This window comes from Balearica regulorum, chromosome 1, assembly GCF_011004875.1.
Source record: "Balearica regulorum gibbericeps isolate bBalReg1 chromosome 1, bBalReg1.pri, whole genome shotgun sequence".
NCBI classification, from domain to species: Eukaryota; Metazoa; Chordata; class Aves; order Gruiformes; family Gruidae; genus Balearica; species Balearica regulorum.
In genome coordinates, this window is record NC_046184.1 from 172,363,780 (window position 1) to 172,389,919 (window position 26,140).

A 26,140-nucleotide genomic window follows, 5' to 3' on the forward strand; every position below is an offset into this window, starting at 1 on the left:
CTACCTTTTGCTGCAAGTGAAATGGTGTCTTAAAAAATACTGTATTACTGCTATTGCTCATCTGCAGAGCAGTATCATCTTATTTGTGGAATGGAGTGTCCTTTAAGAAAAACCTATGTAATCATATAAAAGACTGTCTTGTCATGCATGTACACAAGAAGGCCCTTTGTGTTAGACTTCTCATACTTTATAATTTCTACAGTTTTACCTTTGTTCCATGTGTGGATGTATACAGCCTAAAGAAAGTAACCTCAGAAAAAGGCGCACTCCAGAAAAGAATTAGCAACTTAACCTACAATGCCTGAACTCTGAGCTTTGCTTTTAGAAGTTAGGCAACTAGCTCTAAGCTAGTAGCTTAGATACCTTGTAATACCTAAGTCTGAGCTCATTATCTCATTCTCCACTGCCCAAAAATAGGTGAAGTAAATCCTGCTCCATTTCCTAGATACTCTGTAGACCTCTGGATCCAACTAAGTGCTCTTAAAACCTGGCAATTTTAATGAAGACAATTAGAAACTTCATGAAGGTGGCAGGATTTTAAGAAAAGGAAATAGCAAACACATCAGTGAAAATTCTCACCCGATACGCTTGTGGAAGATTGTGCAAAGAGCATCATAGGAGTTAAAAAAAAAAGACTTGTTTGGAAACTTTCTGTCAAGGAAAATAGGATGATTGAACTGACTTCAAATCAGAGTTACTAGTTCTTATTCACATCCTTGTAGGACCCTTCCATCTTCAGCTTTATTTGCATGATTTATCTTGGCATATTGACTTTAAAGAGGTTGTCCTTCACAAAGACCTTGCGTTTTAATAATTGCTGTAGTGGGTACATACTGTATACAAATAGCCAAATACTTATATAAGTATTCCTCTGGAACCATTAGGAAAAAAAAGTGTTTTGAAAGGACATCAAGCAGGCTTTAGCCTTTTTTGCTCCAAGGGAAGGTGGACCAGACAGTGATTCTTTCATATATTAGGAAAACTTTATCTTTGAAAGTACACCCAAATACTATTTGAGTTACCATGTTCAAAAGTTCATACTTCCTCCTTTCCAGTTGTCCAAGATTCACATTTTTGAGTCTTTGCATCTTTGCCTCTTCCCAAGAGGCAGATCTGGTCTGTGACTAAGATCTAACTTAAACAGCAATGTGGAATTGATCGATGTATTTAACATTATTACTTAATTGTTTCAAGTTTGGTAGAAGTTATTTCTGAGAGCAGAGTTTTTATGTATCTTCTTTTCTTTGAATTTTAAAAATATCTTAGGACTTGATTCTTCCCATTTCTCTTTCTTGCTTCTTACTAGTAGAATTGCCTGACATGTTTTTGAGAGAGAGTAGAAATATGGTAACCTTATCTGTTTTACTTTTCTGTTAAAAGACTGTGTTTGGCAATTCTAGTCACCCTGGAATCAGACTTTTGAGTTGCAATTGAGAGAGAGAAATATTGTATAATAGCATCTGAGTTTTATATTTTAGGAGGAATCATAATTTCCAAAATTGTGCAGAGTTTATCAGGTTTTCAAATACTGTTACTAGGGTAAGTTCTTAAAAGGGAGCAGCTGGTGCATACTCATAGGTACTGCTTCCCAGAAACCATCCTGACCTTCCAAAATCTTTTTCTGAAAGTATCTAGTCACATCCAAAGATTTGCCATACATATTGTCTTGGAGATAAGAAGACAAGTACTCAATTTTTGTTTTGCATAATTTATATTGTTTATTTGCTTGTGCACTGAACTACACAGTACTGCATGTTTACTATGTTACTTGAAAATATGAATCTTTCAATTGCTGGTTAAAAAATGTTACACATCATCTTGCAAACTTAAATTTTGTAGTATAAAAGGCTTCACTAACCAGAACTGAATTTTACATTCCATCATATGTAGATAAATATCAATATTTATTGTTATGGAAAAAAGTTTATTTTTTTGTTGTGAAAATAAGTTCTATTTTTACAGCAGGTAATGAATTTGAAGAAGATCTTGAGATTCTTGAAGAGGCTGCTTTACAGGTATACTGCTGCCTTTTTTTCCACTGCAACATACTTCAGCACATGATTGCATTGAAACTTTTTGACTGCTACAGACAAAAATTGCTTGTAAAGTTTTTATAATAGGAGGGAATCTGGCTTGTTATAAAACAGTTTTAAAAAGTCTTACAGAAGTTTTAGTATTTACATCAAATGTTTTTTAAAATAAATCTCTTAGAAAAAAATGCATAGAATATCACAGAGGAAGTTAGATGACCAAGTATATTTCAAAATATTTAGGTGTCTAGCTTAGGTTCCATGATTTAACAAATTTTAGATGTTACAAAAATTACTGCTGCATGTGTCTTTGTAATTGCAGAAAAAAAAAAAAAAATCACTTTTTCCATTGAATGGTAACATTTATCAAATGTAATAATATGATTGCAGTTGTTTTGGATTGATGAGATATTTTATTTGTTGTGATGATGTTTGATGTGACCAGCATTAGCTGGTCAATAGTTCCCTAATTATAGCCCCTAGCTGATGATGCACAGTGAAAAAGGAGTTTTCACATTTTTCTGTCTCTCTCCTAATTTTCTTCAGGGCAATTGTTTTGAAATTTAGTTGTCACAGTACTTGATGGAAAAACATACCAGTGCTAGTGGAGCACCTCTCCTATGAAGACGGGCTGAGAGAGTTGGGTTTGTTCAGCCTGGAGAAGAGAAGGCTCTGGGGAGACCTAATTGCGGCCTTCCAGTACCTAAAGGGGGCTTACAAGAAATCTGGAGAGGGACTCTTTACAAGGGCGTGTAGTGATAGGACAAGGGGTAATGGCTTTAAACTGAAGGAGGGTAGATTTAGATTAGATATTAGGAAGAAATTCTTCACTATGAGGGTGGGTGGTGAGACACTGGAACAGGTTGCCCAGAGAAGCTGTGGATGCTCCCTCCCTGGCAGTGTTCAAGGCCAGGTTGGATGGGGCTTTGGGCAACGTGGTCTAGTGGAGGGTGTCCCTGCCCATGGCAGGGGGCTTGGAACTAGATGATCTTTGAGGTCCCTTCCAAACCCCAAACCATTCTGATTCTACAGTGTGACTCCACTGCACAGGCCTTGGATGACAGAGCAGTAAACAGAAACTGTCTAGGAGGAATCAGATGTTCCTTGAAAGAATTTTTTTTTGTTTTTTAAGAAATCTGTTCTTGGACTCACTGTGTTCTAATTCAAAACATGAGCTAAGACTGTACATGTGAGCAATGGATTCATTTTTGCTTGTAATCCTGTCTGTTTATGCATCTTTCTACCTTCCTTCCCTCTGGCAAAGGGATTTCTTTTACTGTCTCACCTAAAAATGTCTGTCTTAAGAGATCTACCTTTTTATAAGTTACATCTCCAGCCTTTTGTTTTCTTTTGGAACATGCTCATTGGTCACATTTTCAGAACGGCTTTCTTCATTCTTCTCCTGGTCACAATTCAGTAGTTTAGGATACTCTTAACATGGAAGTTTGTTACTTTATTCTTTCTTCCAGAAATTCTCTCTCAATACAAGCTCATTTAATCTCATTTGATATAAATTATTGTTTTATAGACTGAACTGATTTTTTTAAACTTTTATCAGACTAAAGTTTATCCACTCTTCTACTTGAATGGTTGTCTGTGCCAGTTGTCTCATATTATGGGAAAGTGTCTACATGTAAGATACTGAAAGATACTGAAAAGCTCTTTTGTGTCTATCCTTTCATTCCAACGCCCGCAAAAATAGGTGTGCAAATCTCATGCTGGCATCCTCGGGAAAGGCTTGGCGCTATCTCACTCACCAACCATTTTGGAAGCTCTTGAAGGAAATCTTCCACTGCAGGTACAAAGCAATGAGCAGTCATTTCTGGAGGATTTCATTGCTTGTGTACCAGGATCAAGTGGTGGACGACTTGCAAGGTAAAATGTTTGTGTGCTGTGCTGCATGAATAAACTCATTACTTAATAGTTGTAATCTTTAGGTTTTGCAACAAAATAGAAAATGCTTAGTTATGTGTTAGATTTCAAAACCTCTGCACTGTTGCTTGTCTGTACAACTAACTGTAGAATTTTTAACAGTTACATCAAATGTTAGCTAAGAAAAACTATTTGACTGTGTTGTTTCTATTAATATATTCGGTAAAAGCATTTAAGTATTCAGACCTTCTGCATCCTTTCTTAGCTGGAAGTCACGTTTGTACAGAGCAAGAATTTATCTTTTGGGGGCCTGTGAAAGATTTTAATATTAAGTGTTTGTCTTTGTAGGTGGCTTCAGCCAGATTCATATGCTGATCCTCAAAAAACATCATTGATTTTGAATAAGGATGACATTCGATGTGGTTGGCCAACTGTTATTACGGTACAAACAAAAGACCAGTATGGGGATGTTGTTCATGTTCCTAACATGAAGGTAATTATGGCTGTTCTTATACTTAGTCATGCCTTCTTTTAGTATTTGTTGTAGATATTCCACGGAACGCTCGTGCACAGGGCACAAAGTGATGCTTGTAAATTCAATGTGGTCACGCTTTCTTACCTCAATCCACAAAATTATCAAATTCTGTATTACACCAACACCATTCTATGCAATTTATAAGCTTGTCTGTAATGAGTTACACATGTGCAGCTTGTGAAATTAATCAGTTGTAGACAATGTTCGATGGGGGGTGATGTGTAAGGTGACAAGAATCCATGTTTTAACTTGTAAGCCAGGAAGGAGGATTATAAATTTTAAACTGAATAATTGTGATGGGGAAAAAAAGAATCAGAAGCACTTTGATGGACCATTTTATAGTCACTTTATTTTAGACTAGAACAGCACTTCTCCTTTTCTTTTTCTAATATTTGAAAGTTCTATAGTCTTTGTTTTTTGGTTTTTTTGGTTGTTAAAGTACTGCAAAGGAAGTATTCGTGACAGCCTCAGGAAGAATGGGAAAACCGTTGCAGGCTTTGGAGTAAAACCTATGGGATATGTATAAAAGTTGGCTGCTTGATTTGAAATAGCAAAGCATACAAACAAATTGAACAAATGAATGTTTTTCATGTTGTTTTAATAAAGTAGGTTACATCTGTGCTTTGAAGCCTGCTATTACTCTGGAGTAGTACAAATATTTTCAAGACTTGCTTTTGTTCAAGCCCAAAAGTAGGTGAAGTACCTTATACAAAGGCACAATTCCTGTCATAAGAACTCTCAAATCCATTCTTCATATAGCATATAATAATCAAGAGTTATTTTACAGGGACCTGTAAACACATTGCTGAACTATGAGTCTACAACAGTAACACAAGAATCAGTCACAAACACAGCTTGATTGCAATTTAAATGTGTGGTTACTGACTTAAATGTGTGACAAAGGAAGTAGAAAACTTTTTAAGTAGTGATTTTACTCTGTCAATCAAGAAGAGGATATGTCAAAATATACACATGAAAATTGTGGCTGGATTTCATGTTTAATTACTGTTTTTCTTCATGAATGTATTAACGTAACAAGTCTTAATTCAATTTAATCATTCTGTTCGACTCATTCAGTGTGCAATGTGCTGATGTAACTTCCAGTAGATTAAAACAGCATTTGAAATCTGCACCAATTGAATGCGTTTTATTGCAGATTTAGGATGAGTAGTGAGTTAACTTATTTTCCAGATTGTCTCCTCTTCCTCAGAAAACTAAGTAGAGCTGACTGTTACCTGCACTAATGGAGGTCTGTGGTATCTCTGGGGAAAAAAAGGCAGATAAAATGTGTTAAATGTGCTGATGTAATAGGGTGGCAGAGCTCAAATCTGGCCACTGCTGATCCAGATCTAGCAGGCTCTGAAACCTGTGCACTCCTTTGGAAGGCTCTCTTCCCTACTTCATAGAATTTGCCGTTGTAGGAAAACTTAGCTAGGCATACCAGACTACGTGCTGCTTCCCAGGGAGTGCTCTGGCACTGGCCCTTACTGATCGTGTGCAAAGTCAGCTGGGTGCTGCTTTGCTGTACATTCACGTTTTTCAGAGATGCCTTGGTTGGCTTTGCAAAGTGTTAAGTGTAGACACGTAGGTTTTTGACACAGCTGGACTTACACTGCATGCTCTAAGCACTTTGTCACTGTACCTTATCAGACCTAAAAGAATGCATGTGTGTGTTTTCTCCCTAAATCATCTTCTGTATTCCACGTCTTATTGCAGGTAGAAGTCAAAGCTATTCCTGTTTCTCAGAAAAAAACATCTTTGCAACAAGAACAAGTTAAAAAGGTGCAACGGATACCAGGGAGTCCTGCAACGGCTGCTTCCCCTAGCAGTGATATGACCTTTGGAGGTCTTCCTTCACCAAAGCTTGATTCTTCTTATGAGCCAATGATAGTAAAAGAAGCTCGATATATTGCTATTACAATGATGAAGGTAAATTGTTGTCATTGTAACAATATAACTATACAAGTCATCATTCAAAGTGTGTAAAGGTATGCAAAGGAGAAGGAAAAAAGTATATTTCAGTTTGGTTACAATCTCAAAATACATTAATTACAAATTACTTTGATTATATTTAAATTCAGCAGAAAACTAGGTGCATCATAAGGGCCAATTGCCTGACCTCTAAAGCAATTATAAATGGAATACCATTTAAAAAAGAAAAGTTGTCTTTGATTTTGATTACAGTGATTAACAAACTAGTCTGAGTCACTTGGGAGAAATGAAGATGGCTCTTGAAATGGTGAAGGGGAAGCCAAACCAGTGTATCCATATAAAGTTGAAGTGTTGCAGTGAATCTATATTAAAAACTATAACTGTTGAAAGTAGGAAAAAATAGAAGCTCAGCATAGTAAAAAGACAATAGGAATTATTGTGTATCAGTACATAAATGTTAAACAACATCTGCTGAAATCAGCCACTGTCAAATGGATCAGGTCAGAGACTGCCAGTAAAAGGTTTTAAAGAGGTGAAAACTGAACAGTTAGTATTGATTCAGATATCTTTTAGAACTCGCAATATATTTACATATATATAAAACATGTTGACCGAGTTAAGAGGTATGATGTGATGTGTATAACTAGCGGTTAAACAACTTAAGACATGATAATCAGGACTTAGAGAAGGATATAATCAATATGGACTTGGTGGGGCTGGCGGGGGGAATCAGCAAACTAACATCTTCTAGTGTGTACTAGAAGTGTTCTAGAGGTGGTTTTCTGCAGAGGCTAGTGCTGCGGTAGCTATGTGTAAATAGTGTCTTAATGGATTGATGAAGTAAGTATGAAATAACTGTGGTGTACAACAAAAAAATTAAAATCTTGTTAAATCACAGGTCTGAAAAGATATTTAGAACCAGGGAGTGTATATCAAGGAGACAAGTGTGGTTTGGTTTTGGTTGTGGTTTTTTGGTTTGGTTTTAACTTGGGGTACTGCAAAGATCACTTCTTGGCTGGATGCTGCTTGGTGATTTTACCAGTGGCTTGAAGGGGGGCAGGAAATACATTATTTATTCACAGTTGAAACCCAGATAGGATTTCTGATAACCGTTGTCCACAGGCACCTGCTGCTTCTTTTCCAGTAACAGGTATTAAACCTGCTCACCCAGATGTTACAGTGACACACCTTGCAGTGCATCAGATACTCTGGAGTAACTGACTGTGGAGCAAGTGCGAGGTGCCTAGAAATTAATCTCTAAATTCGATGGACCCTTTGAGTGAAGAATGCCTGATGTTAGCCAGTTAACTTGTAATAAATTTTAACTTGAATCAGGCTAAGATAAAATGAAAATGCAAGTATCTGTTTAAGGTCATCTTAGTAGATATTAACAGTACAAATGTTTGTAAAGATAAAAGTGAACAAGTAAAATACACAAACCAAGGTAAAATACAGAAAGTCTCTCTACTTGTTAAAACATGCTTGGCTTCTAGATTTAATACCTTTTTGGGGAGTCTTCTAGAGGTTCCAGATTAAGTCTTTTCTATCCAAAACTTTACCTAACTATTAATTAATTTATTTATTTTTATTCTGAAGAGACCTGATATTTTGCTGCTTAAATTAAGGACTGACTGAAATTGTGGGAGACACAGATGTGTTGCCTGCTGTGCTTGATTAGCTCATTAACAACTGTGCTGATTCAAGAAAGTGTTTAAAAATTCTCTTCTACTTTCCTCCCTGCATTACTGAGAATACTCATTTAGTGTAAAATGCAGATGTCCCCTGACCTTTTCATTTCATACTAGCCTGCATGTTGTATCAGTACTTGATAGAAACATCCAAGTACGATTAGAAACTGGAGCTTCTCACCTCATGAGAATAAATTGACATGTTTGGGAGACTGATACTCAAAACCACATCTTGTATGGAGACCCAAAATGGCTGCTTTGCATATATGTTCAAAGGTTCTTATCCCACCTCTTTTCCCCCTGTTTTTTTTGATTTAACATGGGAATCTGATAACTCAGCAGCCATTGCAGCCCAGAGATATTCTTGTTGAGATACTTTGTGCAGTTCTGGGACCACCGTTTTCTGCTTCTGGGGCTTTTCAGTGCAGTCATTTCACAAGAATCTATGAAAGTAAAACCATTTGGTTTCTAGTGGGAATCAATGGAAATGCCACCTCAATATAGAGGGAATTTCTTCCTCACTTTGAGTAAAAAGACAATCCAAAATGCTATTGGTAAATCCACTGGGCTGGTTTGCGGTTTTTGACCTGGGACACATTTGCTTTCTTATCTTCACATGGTCTTCAATGCACTGTCTGCTGATCTCAAAACTACTGTGTCCCATATATCTTTAGATTTCCTCAAGCCAAGCACCAGTCAACCATGTCCACAGTGGTTAAGAGAGGCAGTGTTTGGCCTATTAGCAGTGGTAGCATGGATTGGGTATTCTAGACCTTGGGTTTTATGTTGCCATCTCCTTCCTCTTCAAATAGACATTTAAAAAGATTTCTGCAGCCAAGGAGGACGGTGCAGTCTTGATTACACCTTGTGCTATGGACAGTGTACACTTACTGACAGGTTATGAGATAGATAATGTAGTTTCAGGGAATTTATCCCTTTTTCTACCAGTTTACGGAGCACGGTAAAAGATTTTCAAGAGGATCCTTTATTGATGAGTCTAGAGATGTCTGACTCCCCTAGCCAAATAACTAGGGTTGTGCTCAGTGCCTACATTTGGAAGCTATAGGGATATGTTACAGAAAGTTTTGGAAATGTCTTGGGTCACAGATAGCTCAAACTAAAACTCCAGAATCTCAGGGATATCTGCACATTGGTGGACAGAGCGCAGATTATGTCCCGTAATGTAACTGTTTGCATTGCTTGAACTATCTCTGATTTTCTCTGCTGGGAGAACAGTGAAATCTTTTAACTGGTATCTTATATACTACATGCTTTCTGAATGGCATATGGCTGCTTCCCAGCTTTTTAAGGGGTGTTTTCTAAATTTCACTTAAACTACTTGATGATCTGACAACATTCTCTGAAATTCCAACCCCCATCCATGCTCAGAACAGATGTATGCACTCTGTCTTTCGATTTACAGTGATTACTGAAAAACTTACTTTCTTTTTTGCTCCATGACATAACTTTAGTTTATCATGATTTGTTTTATTTCTAAGGCAGTGATTTCACAACAGTTTAGGCTTATCTAGCCCATCCATCTTCTGGAAAGCATATGGTCCCAGGCTAGACTAGAGAATTAAACTGGCATAAACTATTTAATCTTATATTTTTAAGGTTAGTTCTCTACTGGCTCAGTAGTCTTGGCATAGACACTGGCGTTCTCATGGGAGGTTATAAAGGCGGCAAAGTCTGACTCTTCTTGGACTTGCACAGGGAAAGGATATGAGGCAATGGACACAGCTGGTGAAAAGGGAAATTCCAGTTACATATTAGGAGGAAAAAAATTACAGTGAGAGTTGTTAAAAACTAGAACAGGCTTCCCAGAGAGGCTGTGGAATCTCTGTCCTTGGGGGTACTCAAAACTTGACTGGATACACCCCTGAGCAAGCTGACCTAATTTGAAGGTTGGATGTAATTTTTGAGGGTGACTCTCCTTTCAGCAAGGGGGTGAATTCTCTGTTACCTCTGGAGGTCTCTTCCAACATCAATTGTTGTATACTTCTGTGGTATGCAAAATTATGAGAGCAATATGGTGATATCATGCCAGCACAGACTTAGATTGACTTAAATCATCACGGTGCTGTATCCCTTAGATACTATGTGATTATTTGTGTCCACAAGGAAGTTGAAATCTAGCTTATGAAAATAATTCAAAGGGGTTTTATGCAAGTGAGATTCATCTCAGAAGAGATTCAAATACTTGACTGTGAACAAAGCAATAACTTCATTAACAATGAGTATCTTTATTATCTAAATAATGGCAGTTTAAAGGGAAAGTGAAGATACTTGTTTCATATATGCATATATGTGTGTGTGTTTCTGTGTTTTGGAACTGGTTTCTGGTTCCCTGCTCAATGCTTCTGGTGAGTGTGAAATTAGATTATGTTCTTTGAGAAGATACTCTGCTTTCTTTTATTCATAACTTTAGTATAATTGATAACTGTTGGTTTTGTTTGTTGAATTTCACCTGTTTATAGGCATATGAAAATTACTCTTTTGAAGAACTACGCTTTGCTTCACCAACACCAAAGAGGTAAATGTTAAAGCATTACTTTTTAATAGGGACTATAATTAATATGTTCTGCTTACTCCCAGAGTCACAAGCCTTGACTGCCAAATAATCTCGTCTAAAGGTGGAAACACTACAGAAATTCTGTATTACTTTGTTTTCTTGAATTTAAATATTCTTAAATTTCTCTTTAAAATCTCTCATTCTTAATTGTTCTAATGTTGATTCCTTATTTGTATTATCTGCTCTTTGAATGTGTTCTTTCATCATGTGCTATAAATAAATGTAGAATAGAGATTTATACCTTCTAAATAATATGGGTTTCGTACATTAGATGGAGGAAAAATGGTAATTGGAAACTTTTTTTTTCCTTTCAGATCATTTGAACTATTACAAATTATTTTCAAGAAGACAATAATTGTTTAATGATACTAATTTTTTTGTTTATGCCTAGACCCAGTGAAAACATGTTGATCAGAGTCAATAATGATGGTACATACTGTGCAAACTGGACTCCTGGAGCTGTTGGTCTCTATACCATCCATGTTACTATAGATGGCATTGAAATAGGTACTTAGCTTTCACTATACTCAAGCAGAAATTTATTTTATATCCAGTTCATATACTGATAAATGCATGTTTTGGTGCTCATAAGATTTAGTATTAAAGTTCACAGCAAAATCTAGCACCCAAGTTTTTGTTCCAAAGCCTTCTATCTAGTTCCCTCTTCTTTCTCAAAAGAAAAAAGACCACAGCTATTCTCTTCTTGAAATAGGAATGTATTTGGCAAATCATGTATTTATAATGTGGTTGGACTACAAGATTAATAGAGTTTCTTATTCTCTACTCTCTATGTTGCAAGAAAAATGCATTGTTTCAGTGACAAGAGTGATGGAGATGTATAATTAAAGGGGAAAAACACCCACTGAAGAACCTAGGAGAATGGAAGATTGTTCCTGACCATGCAGAAGTAAATAACGTTATTTCTTCTGTGGAAAATTGAGAAAGCGTGGTCTTAATTGAAACTGTACCCTAAGTTTCATAGAAAGGTGTAAGCAAATTCTCCAGGACCAGCAATTCCTCTTTCCTAATACTGTACAGCACCTTTTGTAAATATTTAAAGCGATACTCATAAATACACATACATATAATGTGCATAGGATTGGAATGGGATACTGAGTTTTGTGTGTTATCTACAGAAGGTAAAATTAATGGAAGATGGTTATTAATAGTTACCTTTGTTCCTCAAACTGGGACATTTTCGTTCATAGGAGCATCCAGTGCACTTGATTGGGTTTTGTGTTTGGTTTTTTCTAGTCTGCCATCCCCAGAGACAAAATTTACACCATAGTTTAAATCAACTGTTGTTATATTTTTACACAGATTCTCACGTGTTCATTCATTGCATAGGCTTAACTTTTAGAAATGCTAGAATAGAGTTGTTAAACTTTGTTATTAAACAGGTGTGAGTATCCTTTAATACTTATCTATGCCATCTTTCTTCAATGCTACTTCTGCTCTGGTTCAATCATTGTATCTTACTATTCCGTCTCAAGGTTTCATATACCCATGCTTGACCCATAATTCTCTCAACTTACAACCACTTAAGTCCTAGTAGCACTTAATTTCTTCTATGTTTCAAACCTTTTGCTTTCTTGATACTTCTAGATTCCTTCTGTTACTGCCACGCTTTTTTAAAAGAGCATGAATGAAACCAACAGGTTTATCAGTAGGTCTGGTTGCTTCTTCTCAAACTGTTGCTCTTCAAAAGGTCACCCTGTAAAATTAAACAAAGCCCTAAAAACATCTGCCAGGTTTTCATAGTTTGGCTATAATGTTGGTTGCTGAAACAATTTATTTTAAGATTACTCAAGGTTATATCCATCTATTACTTAAGCTTGAACTGTTTCTTTACATGTATTTTTCTTCATGATCTGAGAATTTTACTGTGTTGAGATATTTTCTAGCACCTTCTGGTTTTATAATAGTGTTGGTAATTAAAGATGTTGGCTCTTTACATTATAGGCCTTTTCTGGTTGTTTAATTTGGATTCAGCAGCTCTTATCTGTTTCTCACACTTTGCGATTAGCATCTGCAGTAATACAGCGTGCGTAAGCTATTGTCTCTCCAGAAGCTTTTACTTGTCCGCCTCAAACATTTAACTCTTCTATGTTCACCATGCCTCGAAACATAACCCCTATGGACACTGTTGGTATACAAAATTACCTAATAGTGCTGTGTACACAAGGTATGACAGATGTCTATTAACAATATGAAATTATATATCTGTAAATTTCCACATGTGAAGATACAAATGTTGAGAAAGTAATACTTTGCACCATGAAGCAACTGCAAGCGTTGCTTATGGCAGACACATAAGCGAGTGGTTATTTTGCTTACTCTGAGTTGTGGCACACATAAACTGTAGTTACTGTTTGACTGATATATCCCCTTTTATTTTTTTTTTTTTAAATTTAGTCTTTGTTTGCTTATAGATGCTGGACTAGAAGTGAAAGTAAAAGATCCTCCAAAGGGAATGATACCTCCTGGAACCCAACTTATTAAACCAAAAGCAGAGCCTCAGCCAAACAAGGTTTGGAGAACTGAAAAAAAACCCACAAACAGCTCAGATAGTTATATTTGGGTGGGATTTTATTGTTGTTTACTACATACTTTATCATATTATAGTGGTGCAGGACTCCAAGATATTTACAAATCACTTTAACGTACTAAATGGAATGAAATTAATATACTGAATAAAATGAAAGATATTCATTCCATTTTCTTTCACTCTATCCATTAATAAAACTGTTAGAATTTCTACAGAAACTGCCTTAGTCTTGACTTGTCACAGAAACATTGTGCAACCATTATGAAAGCCACAGACTGCTTTCTGCACTGTTACTAGTTATTTTTATAGAATCATAGAATGGTTTGGGTTGGAAGGGATCTCAAAGATCATCTAGTTCCAGCCCCGATGGCAGGAACAATATCAACTACAGTATCAATTTCTTTAATATTGTAGTATGAAATTAATTGTGCAAAGGGCTTTACAAAGATTTTGTTTGTTTTGTGATAAGGAACTTTCTTCAATTAATATAAAATCCCAAATTAGTTTGTTTAGTGATACCTTCCTTTCTTAGAATATTATGATTTTGGTTTTTAAAGTTATCCTTTCGACTTCCCCATCTCACCTTATCATTCCACTCTAAAGGTCTAAAGTAGACACAAATCTGGAAAATTCCTGGATGAGGGAACCATCTTCTACTTCCTCTTAGATGTGAAGGAAGGGATATTAAATGAGGTGCTGAATCTTCTTTTCATGGAATAGACCTGTATTAAAAGGTGTGGAATTCTGACATACCACAAGATTATCCCTCCCTGTCTTATTACAACTGCAAAGATGGCTGAGAAATACGTGGTTACAAAAAAGGATCAGGTGTTTCCCAACTTCTTGCCTGTACAGCACATCCTGATATATTAGTTTTCCAACTTTCTGCACAATCTAGAGACAGTAACTTTGTTATACAGTTCCCCAGTCTGTAAATGCATCCAGTGTCTGCTTCTGCCACTAACAAGATTCTTTTCCCTGCACCCACACCTCAAAATAAAAATAAGTTTGCCTTTAGTTTCCACACAATTTTTTACCCCTTACTGTATTTAAAAAAAAAGACACCAACAAAATTAGGTTTTCTCCCTTCTCTTGGAAGGAAGGCTTCCTGGTTACTTCATTATCTTAATTAAACCTCCCGGTCCATACTCGGTGAGGTTCATGTCACAGAACTTAACAATATCTCCATCCAAGCTGGTCATCATATGTGTTGTCTGCTGTCACCAAAGTGAGACACACATCTGGTCTAAGATGAGATAAATTGGTGGATGGAAACACTTTCTTTTCAATTATTACAGTGGGAATTGAAGTGACTTGTTCATACATAATAGCTACGTTTTGTCAGGTAACAGTCTTTGTGACAGTTAAAACTACTCGACAAAAGTTAGGCCTCTGGTGTTCTGAGGCTTTGCCTAGTGTTTAATCATCTCCCTGTGGTGTTCCACTTGTGTGTCTTGTTTTCTCGTTCCAAGTTGTAGTCTCTTTGAAAGAGGAACCATCTTTCTGCCCTGTATATAGTGTCTGTAGAGCCTGCAGCAAAAATACAGGAGACCTTTCATCAGTCTTATTTCTTCTGTGTTGTAATAAATCACATAACAAAACAGGTTAGAAAAATTCTTTGTGTATGAACAGCAGCATTATAAATAAGAGAAGGGTATTTATTGCACTGTGCTCCATGCTTCTGAAGCCAAGAATGTATCAGTCAGAGACAGTCCAATATACCAAATCATCTTTTGCTGAGAAAAAGGGCTTCCTCTTCTTTGTCAGCCTGAAATTTCACCTAGCTATAACCAAAGAACACTTAACAGTACATTCTCAGTGATGATCTGTTCTCAACTAGAAACACCAAAATATTTTTGAGGCAGTGGCATATTCCAATTTTGTAGACGAACCTTACTTGAATCGCAAGTTGAAATTAGATACTGTATTATGATTTTTGTATTGGTTTCTTCCTTCTCTGTTACTTGAAGTCCGATGAAAATCTGGTTTTCCTGTCCATCCAAGTTGGTAAAGGAGATTATCATAGTGATCTGTATTCAGCCTGGGGTATATGACCCATAAGAGCTGCTGCATCCTCATTGGCTGTGAAACTTAGCTTAACTAATTTGCAGGAAATTCCATTCCACATCCTATTGAGGGAAACATTATCTTTCAAGCTATGTAATATATTTCAGGGTGGTTGGAACCAACTAGAAGAAAGCAGTCCTAATTTAGCTGAATTGGATGGGGCAAGAGTGATACCAAATGATTGGTTACTTACATGTTTTGACTGTTTCTACTGTCTTCACATGACTGAACAAGTAGCTAGCATCAATTGCAAAAAAACCCCACCAAACCCAAAAGCTCTGGGCAGGAGGTGGTTCTTTGCATCCCTTCATAGAAGGTTAACTCCCTTCTTAAGGTTGCTTTATCCTATACAATGCATCTTTCCATGCTACGAGGTGTACCTTTTTTCAGATTCACCAAATAAGAAGGCATAGCAACAAAGCTCTTAAACTGCAGTACACCTTAAGGGAGATGTACATGTTAATCACTGGGCCTTTCTGCATTAGTCACTTCTTTTAGTTAGAATCCAGTTTGTGTATGCTCCGTGGAAGAACTGACTCTGGAGGTGTTGCAGGACAGAGTTACTGAACCGTTGTGCCACAGAGAAATATTCCAAGCAAAGAGGTGCTAGATGAGAAAGAAGACTCAGACAATTAAGTTTTTCATGATGGTCAGAAATGAGCATAAGAGAACTTTCCATCTGTTTTTTGTTGTATTGTCTCTCAGCAGATCTGATCCCTAAACAGTTTGTAGTTACAGCTTGAAGTTTTCTATTGACTAGTTAGCTGCTGCAAAGGGGAAAGAAGCTTTTTCCAGGCTTGTGCATATCCAAATCTTGAGTATGAATTCTTCTTCCTCTAAATTCAAACTTTTAATCCAAGTTCTAGCCAACCTGTCATGTGATTTTTCTGCAGTAACATTTTGGTTTAATAATGCAGGGACTGCTAATTTGCAAGGCTTTGTTTATAGGCTTGTCTATGTTGAGAATGCTGTCAGCAGTGATTCAGCCTTATATTTTTACAAGGACCTTGGAAGTCTTAGTTTTGCCTGTTGAGAGAAATCTAAATCCTTGGAGTAACAGGATTGTTAGTAAGCAAAACCTTGCACATTTTGGAGTAAGTTACATTTGAAATTCTTTACATGCTTCTCTCTTTTTTTTATTAGCCTTAAAATAAATACTATTTCTTAAAATAAATAATTTCTTTAGGGAAAAAAAATTAATTCATGCATTTAGCTGTTACCTTTCATTACCTTTTCCTGAGTTTATTCTTTCCATATCATTCTGTGCTTTATGTTAAGTTAAAGATTGACTCAATACTTCAGTTGATACTTTTTTTCAGTTTTATGTGTGGAGTTTGAAAATAACCTTCCAAGAAAAAGGTTTTATACCACATGCGTAGAATATATGCACTTCTTAAAACCAGAAACCAAAAGGGTGGCTTACAGTTGTTCTATATGGGACAGGTACCTGATAATGTGTTTTGGTGAAAAAATGATAGTGAATAACAACTGGGAGATTTTGGGGGCTGTAGTAAATCAAACTAGTAACAAGTTAGCATCTGGTCTAACCTTCCTGTACAAAAGGGAAAAACTATCAAAGTAGCTATCTGAAAAATAAAGAAGTAGAAAGATGTGGTCTGTCTCTATTTTTAAATGGCTATTTAAACCCTTTAGCTAAGGAATATATCCAAATCTTCGCCAAAAAGTTGACTAAACAGAATTTTATGTTAGCACAAATGAGAACCAGTAATCCTAGGTTGATCAGTTACTGGAAATACTAAATTTGAAAAGGCAAAACCCTTGAAGCTTGCAAAAATAAATAAAATGGGGGGATGAGACAGTTAAATTGGAATCGGAAGCTTGTACTGAATATTGTGTGGTATAACAGAGATCTTTCCAAGACTGATTCAACACACTTTTAGGGGTTTTTTTTGAACGTTGGGATTTTATTGGTTATAGTAAAAAAAGTGAGGTTATACACAGCAGCCATGGGAAACTAGCAACAAACTGTAACTCTTAAGACTGCTATCTTGTCACTAGCATTTCAGAATCTGTTAAACTTATTTCTTTTTACTCTGAGAGCTCTGTTTCAATTTTTTCTTCCTTACTGTCTTCCTTTGCTTCTCTTAGGTTCGCAAATTTGTGGCCAAGGACAGTGCAGGGCTTCGTATCCGTAGCCACCCTTCCCTTCAGAGTGAGCAAATAGGCATAGTGAAAGTCAATGGATCCATCACTTTTATTGACGAGGTAATTAATAAGACATTTCTGTTGAAAATTGGGCTAAGATATAAAGTTAATTCGTGCAAATAATGTGGGGTTTTTTTCATGTTTAGATGTTGACTTATACAACTTAAGAACATGAGAGTATAAATTGCAAAATTATAAATATTTACTAATTTAGTCTTTCAAGCTGTCATTTCCTTTTGATTTACTTATTCACTTACTTGAAAACCTGTATAACAAACTTCTGAGACTCTGATATGAGGAAACAAAATTCCCAGAGTTCATCTTCTAATAATATCTCTAAGAATTTAGCTGTTCATGACTTACTATTTCAACTCTACACAAAAATTCGGATGTAGGCGTCATTTTCATTACATCTTTCACTTACACTTCTGAAAGATCACTAGTGTGTTAGACTACTATGCATGTATTTTTCTTACAATATAACTTCATATACAAGGAATATTTTTGCAATTTACTAAGCTATATCAGCAGTGGGAAAATGGAAAGTGGGGAACTTATGAAGCTTACGAAGGCTTGGCTTGCTTTCCTTTTCTCTCTCAAAGCAACTCTTATTATTGCATGATCTGATTTAAATTTATCTTCACACCTTGCCTTCTAAAAAAAATATGTCTCCCATTGCTTTGAGATTCTGATTTTGTCAATATTCCTCTTTACCTCTTCTTACATTCTATCAGTGCAGTGAAGATCATTACTTCCTTGCTACTATTGTCTGTTTGTCTGAAGTCTGTTAATCCTTACTAGCTACGGAACAGTTACAGGAGGGCATGGCTCGTTTTGTTGCTTGTTTCCCATAGATCCACAATGATGATGGTGTTTGGCTGAGGCTGAATGATGAGACAATAAAGAAGTATGTTCCTAACATGAATGGTTACACTGAAGCCTGGTGTCTCTCTTTTAACCAACATCTTGGCAAGAGCCTTCTGGTACCTGTTGACGTAAGTAAAAGGTGCCTTTGAAAAATATCCAAAAGTACACTCTATCCTCATTACAAGACTTTCTTTAATTAAGGCTGCAAATGAGTCCTGAGGTAAACAATATTTTAATTACCAATTACCATAATTACCAGTGTTTGCATTTTTGAGGGCTATTGTGTAATGAGGGTGGAGTGTAGAAAGATACGAGGCTTTTTATGTTGAAGCCTCTTCTCCTAGAAGAGAAACAAAAGTGCAAGGACTGCTATAATAGGGTACAAAATATACTCAGATTGTGGTCTGCACCAGGTGTTTCTGATGGCAGGATGTCATTGTCTGTAAAGTGGCCCATTAATGCCGTGATTTCAGAAGAGGCTTGCAGTCTGTGGTGAATCCGTGTACTTGAGACTTTTAAAAAAACTTGTAAAGTTCTTTAGGCTATGTTGGGTTTTGTGTGTATTTTTTGTGAGTTTTATACCTGAATCCTTGAGTTATCAATATATTAACTACTCAAAAAATCCCAGAGCACCAAGACTGAGTAAAAAATTGAATTTAAAATAAGAGTAAGCATAATTTGTCTGGATAACTTTAATGGTGATCACCATCACTACAATTCAAAGGTTACACCTTTTCTGTAAACGAGATAAAGTTTAAAAAAATGTAAAAAACACGGAAAGGAAAAAGTTTATTGGCTAAATCAAATCATAGTTTCTCAAAAAATTTATGAAAGTGCAGGCCTTTCTGGCTCATCGGGTTTTGTGCGTTCCCCAGAGCAGGCAATACCTTGATTTCTTCAGGACAGAATGTGAGAACCAGATCTAATTGCTAATACAGCTGTTCAGATTTTATTTGTCCTCTTGTTTGAGTGAGCTGCTGCTGCTGCAGTTGAAGACAGTTAACAAATATTTAGCCAAATTAAACGCCTGCAGCCAGTAGCGTCACCCTGCTCATGTTTTGCGATCACAGAAGAACTGAGATGTTCCCAGTCCCAGTGAAACTGGGCTGTTTGTTACTAGCTAAATCTGGCAATTCATAAACCTCATGTGGCTGCAGCACGTGTTCTGACAAACACTGTTATATGATGCAACTAGATCTTCTTCCTATTCACCTTCTTGTCTATAAATTATTTGTTAATATAATTCCACTTGGAGATTTACTTCCATGAAATCCTTATTTTGGGAAGTACTTTAATATTGCATTTGGGAAGCAAATTGTTTCCATACACAGTCATCAGTCACTCAAACACTGTGACAACAGGCATATGTGTCTAGTTTGTTGTAGAATATATGAAAACCTTGAAAAAAATATAGGCTTTGCTTAAAATCTTGCTTGTATTTTTGGCCTTAGGAATTAATACTAATTAGAAAATAGCTATAGTATGCTTTCACAAAACATTAATGTTCGTACGCAGCAGTATTGTAAGACAGGATGGGTGTTATATTTTGTTAGATTTTATTTCATTTTTTTCTATTCCTAATACTTTTTTACTTGCTGATGGAAAAAGTTGTGAGCTCAATAGTTATGTACATGGTTAGCAAGAAGTTACTGGTTGGTACATTTCAAATGGCTCTAGGACACACTTATGACTAAAGAAGAACATACCCTGTGCTCTTTGAGAAAAGCTTGAAAGGAAATGACTGTCATAAATAAACTGAGTATTCAGTCTTGATAATATAATATTGATAATTCAAATTTAATTTTAATAAGTAGGTCAGGTACAATGAAATGTGAAAAACAGCATGTAATTGTCATACGTTTCACTCTAAATGCTTCTGTAAAGTTGAGATTGAATGTTATAGATCTCTTTTTTTCTTAAACAGTGCTGTGAATTAGTTTTGATGCCATTTGGACTACTAGGAGTCAGTAGATATTACTAATTTTCTTTTAACTAACCAGTTATATTACATCCTTAATGGCACAAGGTAAAAGTCACATACTTTCTTAGCTTCTGATCAGTAAGCAGTCAGTGGCCAACATAGCAAAAGTCTTACAAACACAACTATTACAACAATGTAGCTATGTATAATAAGAGATATGTTTTAAGCTAGCTTCAAATGGAAGGTTTCTTCACATCTCATATTTGAAATTTCAGATTCCTTTTGAAGGACTTAACATGTCCTGAATCTATTTAATTTCATTATGATCATATTTAAGTATTAAGATTTGTTGGTTTGTTCCATAATAGTAAGAGGAAAAAGGGAAAAAAAATGTTCTCTAGCATTTTCTTTCTTATAGGCCACAAAACAAAAGTCACGGTTCAGTGGCTTACTTTTGAATGCCTTAGTTTTCAATGCATGCTATTATAGTATTAGGCACCACGCAACTTGATGAAATTCAATAAACTTTTTTGTAAGCTCCAGACTTCTATAACTCTGCTTAAAACTCTTTTTCCTACTAAATCTTGATCACATAAAGTGATATTGCTGTCTTGGTAGAAAGTTTTAAAATAAAATCCCTTTTAAGGTGATTATTAAGTCCAGAATATTCAAAAATATATGTCTGCCTTTCTCTAAACTATCCAAGAAAAGAACTATATAAAGTTGCCAGATTTGATCATGCAGTCTTCTAGGGTTGAATGACTTATGGCAAAATATGTTCAATTAAGCAATAAACACTGAAGGTTCTGTAGATGAAATTGTGAAATAATCCATATCTGCTCGTCCTTTTCTGTTGATTCAGGTAACTGAATGACACAATGAGCAGAATGTAGTAAAAAAAAAAAATCTGTTAATATACAAGATTTTTGGAATCCAAAGCTGTTCTACCAGTATTGGTTTCAGAAGCAGGACACAAACTGGAAAAAGTCTCTAGTGACTGAAAATACAAATGGAAAATCAAGTGGCTGAATTGGTCATTGTATTCCCCATTCAAATGATTGTCACATTACTATTATTAGACTCCAGTTTTTATCCAACTCACGAATGTGCAGACTTGGCAACTCCGATTACATTACTTTGTTACATTTAAGCATACAGGCCTTTTCTAATAAGTAAATAAAATCTCTCGGTACATTTTGTAAAATACATTTAAAGTATATTTTTTAAAGAAAGCTTGAATTCTTCTATTTCATCACTGTATTAATAGAACAGTGGGAAAAAAAATATTTTTTCAGCAGTATTAATTTAAGCCTCTTGTCCTCCTGGCATATATATTGTATTTAAATTTTATGTGTTTTGTTGACATTAACTATATATTTTATGATAAAACAAATATTGAGTATCTTCAATCTCCTAAATATACTGTTTCTGTATATGTTGATCAAAGCTATTATATTTAAAGAGAAATCATCATGTGAAAGCAGAGACCCGTTATAGTTGCCAAACTATTTATATGAGCTGTGGTCATTTACCTTCTTAAGAAAAGCTGTATAGTCACATCCTTTCATGAGGAGCTGCTCTGTAGCCATTGATCTAAAATTGAGCATCCAATCCATTGTAGGTAATATGATTATGAGACTATGAATTTAATTAGATGGTTATTTTGGATAAGAGTATGAGTTTTGGATATGCTGCTTCCTTCCCTGGTAGTTACTTTTCCTTCGTTCTTGTGACATTGTGTCAAATAATTGAAAAAATAATTGTTAAATTCCTTACACAGACAGTTATGTATCCATGCTTACACACAGTACTTGGTAGAAGGGTACATACAGCATAAACCAGTACACACTAGGGAAAAAAAAAAATCTTGGTTAAGCTCTGGAACTTGACTTTTTAAAAAAATCATATTCTAAATATAGTTTTGTTACTTCATTTGAAATGTCAAACTTTATTATAAGGATTATTGTACGCTGCTGCAGAATTACGTTATTGCATTCCCCAACCTCCATAGGCAAGCAGGATTTAGAAACTGCAACTTTTTCAAACCATTATTGCAGTGGAATAAAGAACCAAAATTAGTATGTAGACTGCAGTGTTTGATCTCAGAACCTTAGAAAGCTAAACGTTCTGTGGAAATGTTGAAGGACATTCACAAGAGATATCTACCAAGCAATTGGAGAATGAGATGATGCTTGGTAAAATGTTAAGATAAACCTTAGCTTTGAAAAGCGGTATTGAGATTTTTAAATGCTTCTTAATGGTCTGCTAATTTTTGGTGGCAAAATGAAGTGATTTATATTTAATTTTTTTTATTTCTGAAATGTAAACTTTATTGGAAAAAAGTATGATTTTTTTTTTTAATTTTCTGGGTTTTTTTAGGTAGAGATTCCTGAAATTATTTTTAGTTTTTGGAAGGGAAAGCTTGAAAGGAAAGAAATAAATTAAAAAGGACTATATATAAGCTTCTATGTAGTACATATAAGAATGAAAACTTAATTGTCAAATACATGCCTGATCTATTCATTTAAACTGACATACAGTGTGCTAATAGTCAGGAACATGTAAAGTTCCCAGAGGAAAGGAGACCACCTAGTTTGATCATCTTGGTGTTGCTAAGCCAGCATGGTCCCACTTCACTGCTGGTGGTTTCTTTTTTTATATTTCACACGTATAGCTTTGTAACATACAAAAGCGGATCTTTGAAACGATACTTAAATATTTTAGGTATGGATAGTTCATTTTTCTCTGTACAGTAGGCAGCCATCACAAAATATGAAGTATGCTGCAAAGTAATATAATCAGTCCGTTAATCTACATTGGGTGCCTATGAAGTACGCTCTCATTAGGCAAATGCGGGCTTTTTATAGTTGTCATCATTTTATGTCAAACTGATAAGCTTTTACTCTGTCGGTCTTCCTATCTAACACCCTCCCCACCTTCCCCAGTGCCCCAAAACATGTCTCACTAGTGTATTAGAACCTCTTTCAATTTCGGGTAGAGGTACTAAATTCTAAAGAAATGCTGATGTTTGACAGTTTCCCTGGTTTTGTCAAAATTGCAAATCATTTGCATTACTGAAACTTGATGTAAGCAGAAGTTTTGCAAACAGGACATAGCTAGATGTTTTACTTCTATCATGAGTTTCTGGATTTCCTTACTTTTAACCTGTTAGTGTTTTTTCAAGAAATACAGAGATGTTTTGTACCAAGAGTGTTTTGTACCTGTTTCTGCTTAAAGGGATTCATTGCCTTTTCTTTAACTACTGTGAAATTTTAATGTGACTGCTGTCCAGGGATTTCACTAGGTTCCCCTGTCAGGATGGGCATAGGAAATGAGATTTTGATACCTCTGTTTATATAGATAAAATGGTGGCTTTGCCAAAGGGATTTTGTTATAAATACTGATTATTAATACTATATATATGTACTATTAATTCTTTCATTTGACAGGAACAGTAACAATGTCTTTGAAATGAGTAGAAACCAGTTTATGGAGGAAACAATGGCTTCTTTTTCATGTTTTCAAGTGATTAAAAAATGCTGTCCTAGCTGTTCTGTGGGAGGGAAAAGAAGAAAAAAAACCCAGAACAGCAGTGCTCCTTTCTATAATACAGGCAATGGGTTATAAAACTAGTGAACTCTCTCTGGCAGCTCCATTTGGTTTATGATAATTCATAATAAACTAGTAAATGCATTGTGTATTTTACAAAACTAATGGAATTTTAGTGATCGTTCTCCTTACAGCACTCCGAAATTTTTGGCTCTGGTAAAGAGTGCGATTTTGACGTGCGAACTGATGATATCATTCTGTGCAAGTGAATTTGCTTTCAGCAATAGTGAGCTTAGCCCTTCTGCACCTTTTCAGTTCTGACTTGGTGACTAAAAGTCCATGTGCAGTTGTCCTGCAATAACTGAAATTATCTTTCAGAACAGCAGACTGTCTTGCTATAAAACTGTGGTTTGTGGTGGGACCAACTACTGTTTCATTGTAACAGAAGTGTGGAATTTTTCTGTGCATGAAGTCTCAAGCTTTATAAGAAATGTCTGGCTCTTAACTTCAGTAAATGGCATGACACACTACATCCATTTCGAGCTTTTGACATACTAAACTGTTTTTGTTTAATGGATGATTTGCCATGGTGAGCAATGGACTCAGGTGACTTGATTAGGAAAACAAAACTTTCCCCTTTTGCAGAACATTCTAGCAGTAAATTTACTTGTGGAGAAAGTTTGCATTATAGAACCTTGAGCTTCTTCCTCCAATGTTTCTGTGTTCCCATTTCTTTGTTGATATGTCTTTTTTTTTTTAAACTTTGTTGCTCAGAATGTCTTTAATGCTAGCCAAGGAGTAAGGGATTTGGACTTTTTTTCATGGACTTCCAAAGCTTTACCCCCTAAGGTGAGTTAAATGACAGGAACAGTCACACTGTATCTCATGTTTTCAGATTGTACCTTATGACTCAACTTTATGCTAAATATTCTTTGAAGTCTGTTTTACTTTGAATTATTTTTACAGGAAATAGCAAATTTGCATAAAATGCTGTATCTGTGTCTCATCCTTTAGGATGAGAAAAAAATACTGGGGCAGATTATTGAATTTTCATTAATTCATGATTAGCACTTTCCTTTTTTTTAATGAACCAAATTAGAAATTTGGAGAGATGGCCTAGTAATATCATAAAGGCTTTCATTCTCTTTTTGATGCAGGATGTACTAGTAATTTTTCTGTTATTGCAGCATCTAATAAGATGATATTTGTATGAGTAAAGCTTAACTGTTTAATAAATACAGAGCCCATTCTTAAACTTGTTCCTATAATTGTGTAATTTCAAAAAAAAAGATATGTACAGTTAAGCTGTTTAAATTATCTACGGAAGTGCTTGTCTAAATCTCTTTGCAGCCCTGTAGTGATTTTGAGATCAATTTTTTTTCATATGAACTTTGTAATGAAGATGACAGTGTTGTACGTAATGGTTTGGAGATTTAAAAACTTGGTTTTCCACTGAATCTTTTTCCCCAAAGTAGCAAACTTCAGTGTTATATCAAGATCTAGACAATGTTTAAACTGTCTTTAAAACATATAGATTTCTTTTTCCCTAAACCAGTTTACCTCAGTTTGCATTAACTTGCTTTGAAAGCTACATTTTTACAGGACAGACTCATTTTTGTATAAAAGCTTCTTGGAAAAACTGCTGTATTATTCTGGACGTAGTGCACAGACTTCAATACCAAAAAGCTGAAAGTATGATCATTAAAGAGATCAGAGGAAACTGCATTAATTACAAAGGAGTAACATGAGCAGAAGTTTGGTTTAAAACTGATAAAGTATTCTTTTACCCAGCGGGAACTGAACTCCAGGAAGGTGTTGCTACAGGAGGTTGTGGAGGTAGAAAGTATCAGCATATTCAGAAGAAATTCAACAAATTTATAGGAATCAGATTCATAAATAAACACTAAAGAAAATAGGCTATATCTTCTAACATCCATAATAAAAAGATTTTAAATGCTGTTGGTATATAAGCAGCAGACTGCTAATAAAGACTTCTGTGCTACTTCTAAACAGCATCTCCTGTTGCCATTGCTGAAGACAATATACTGGATAAGGTGAACCACTGGCATCATCCTATAGGGCCTTACTTAGTCCTTAACTTTCAGGTGTTCTTTTAAAATCACCTATGACTTGCATTATAAGCATAATAGAGATTGCTCCTGCTTCTCACTTGCTTTCTTCTCATATAAATGTGCATTACGTTACTCCCATCCCTCATACTTTTCTGCACAATAGCCTTTTTATTAAGCTATGGCTGGCTGAAAAATCTATGCTAATACTTGTCTTCTTTTAGTAACTACCAATTTTTCTTGGTAGGAAACTCAAAAAGTGTTTGCTCATTTCAGATTTGGGTATATATTTCATCTGTAATTGGTACCAGGTGAAATAAA

At 35.5% G+C, this 26,140-nt stretch overlaps 1 protein-coding gene across 21 annotated transcripts in view; it reads left to right on the forward strand.

Moving 5' to 3' along the window:
- The window catches only part of MYCBP2 (MYC binding protein 2), a 204,093-nt gene that overhangs the window by 118,082 nt on the left and 59,871 nt on the right, over nucleotides 1-26,140 (forward strand). For 8 of the 21 annotated variants that reach the window (XM_075741636.1, XM_075741638.1, XM_075741639.1 and 5 more), the window contains 10 exons: nucleotides 1,963-2,015; nucleotides 3,733-3,905; nucleotides 4,251-4,395; nucleotides 6,154-6,366; nucleotides 10,538-10,593; nucleotides 11,024-11,139; nucleotides 13,065-13,162; nucleotides 17,357-17,473; nucleotides 18,268-18,408; nucleotides 24,525-24,599. In XM_075741636.1, the coding sequence (XP_075597751.1) occupies nucleotides 1,963-2,015; nucleotides 3,733-3,905; nucleotides 4,251-4,395; nucleotides 6,154-6,366; nucleotides 10,538-10,593; nucleotides 11,024-11,139; nucleotides 13,065-13,162; nucleotides 17,357-17,473; nucleotides 18,268-18,408; nucleotides 24,525-24,599 (1,187 nt within the window). The remainder of the gene's footprint in view (nucleotides 1-1,962; nucleotides 2,016-3,732; nucleotides 3,906-4,250; nucleotides 4,396-6,153; nucleotides 6,367-10,537; nucleotides 10,594-11,023; nucleotides 11,140-13,064; nucleotides 13,163-17,356; nucleotides 17,474-18,267; nucleotides 18,409-24,524; nucleotides 24,600-26,140) is intronic. The other 13 variants (XM_075741637.1, XM_075741640.1, XM_075741657.1 and 10 more) reach the window with 7 other exon arrangements.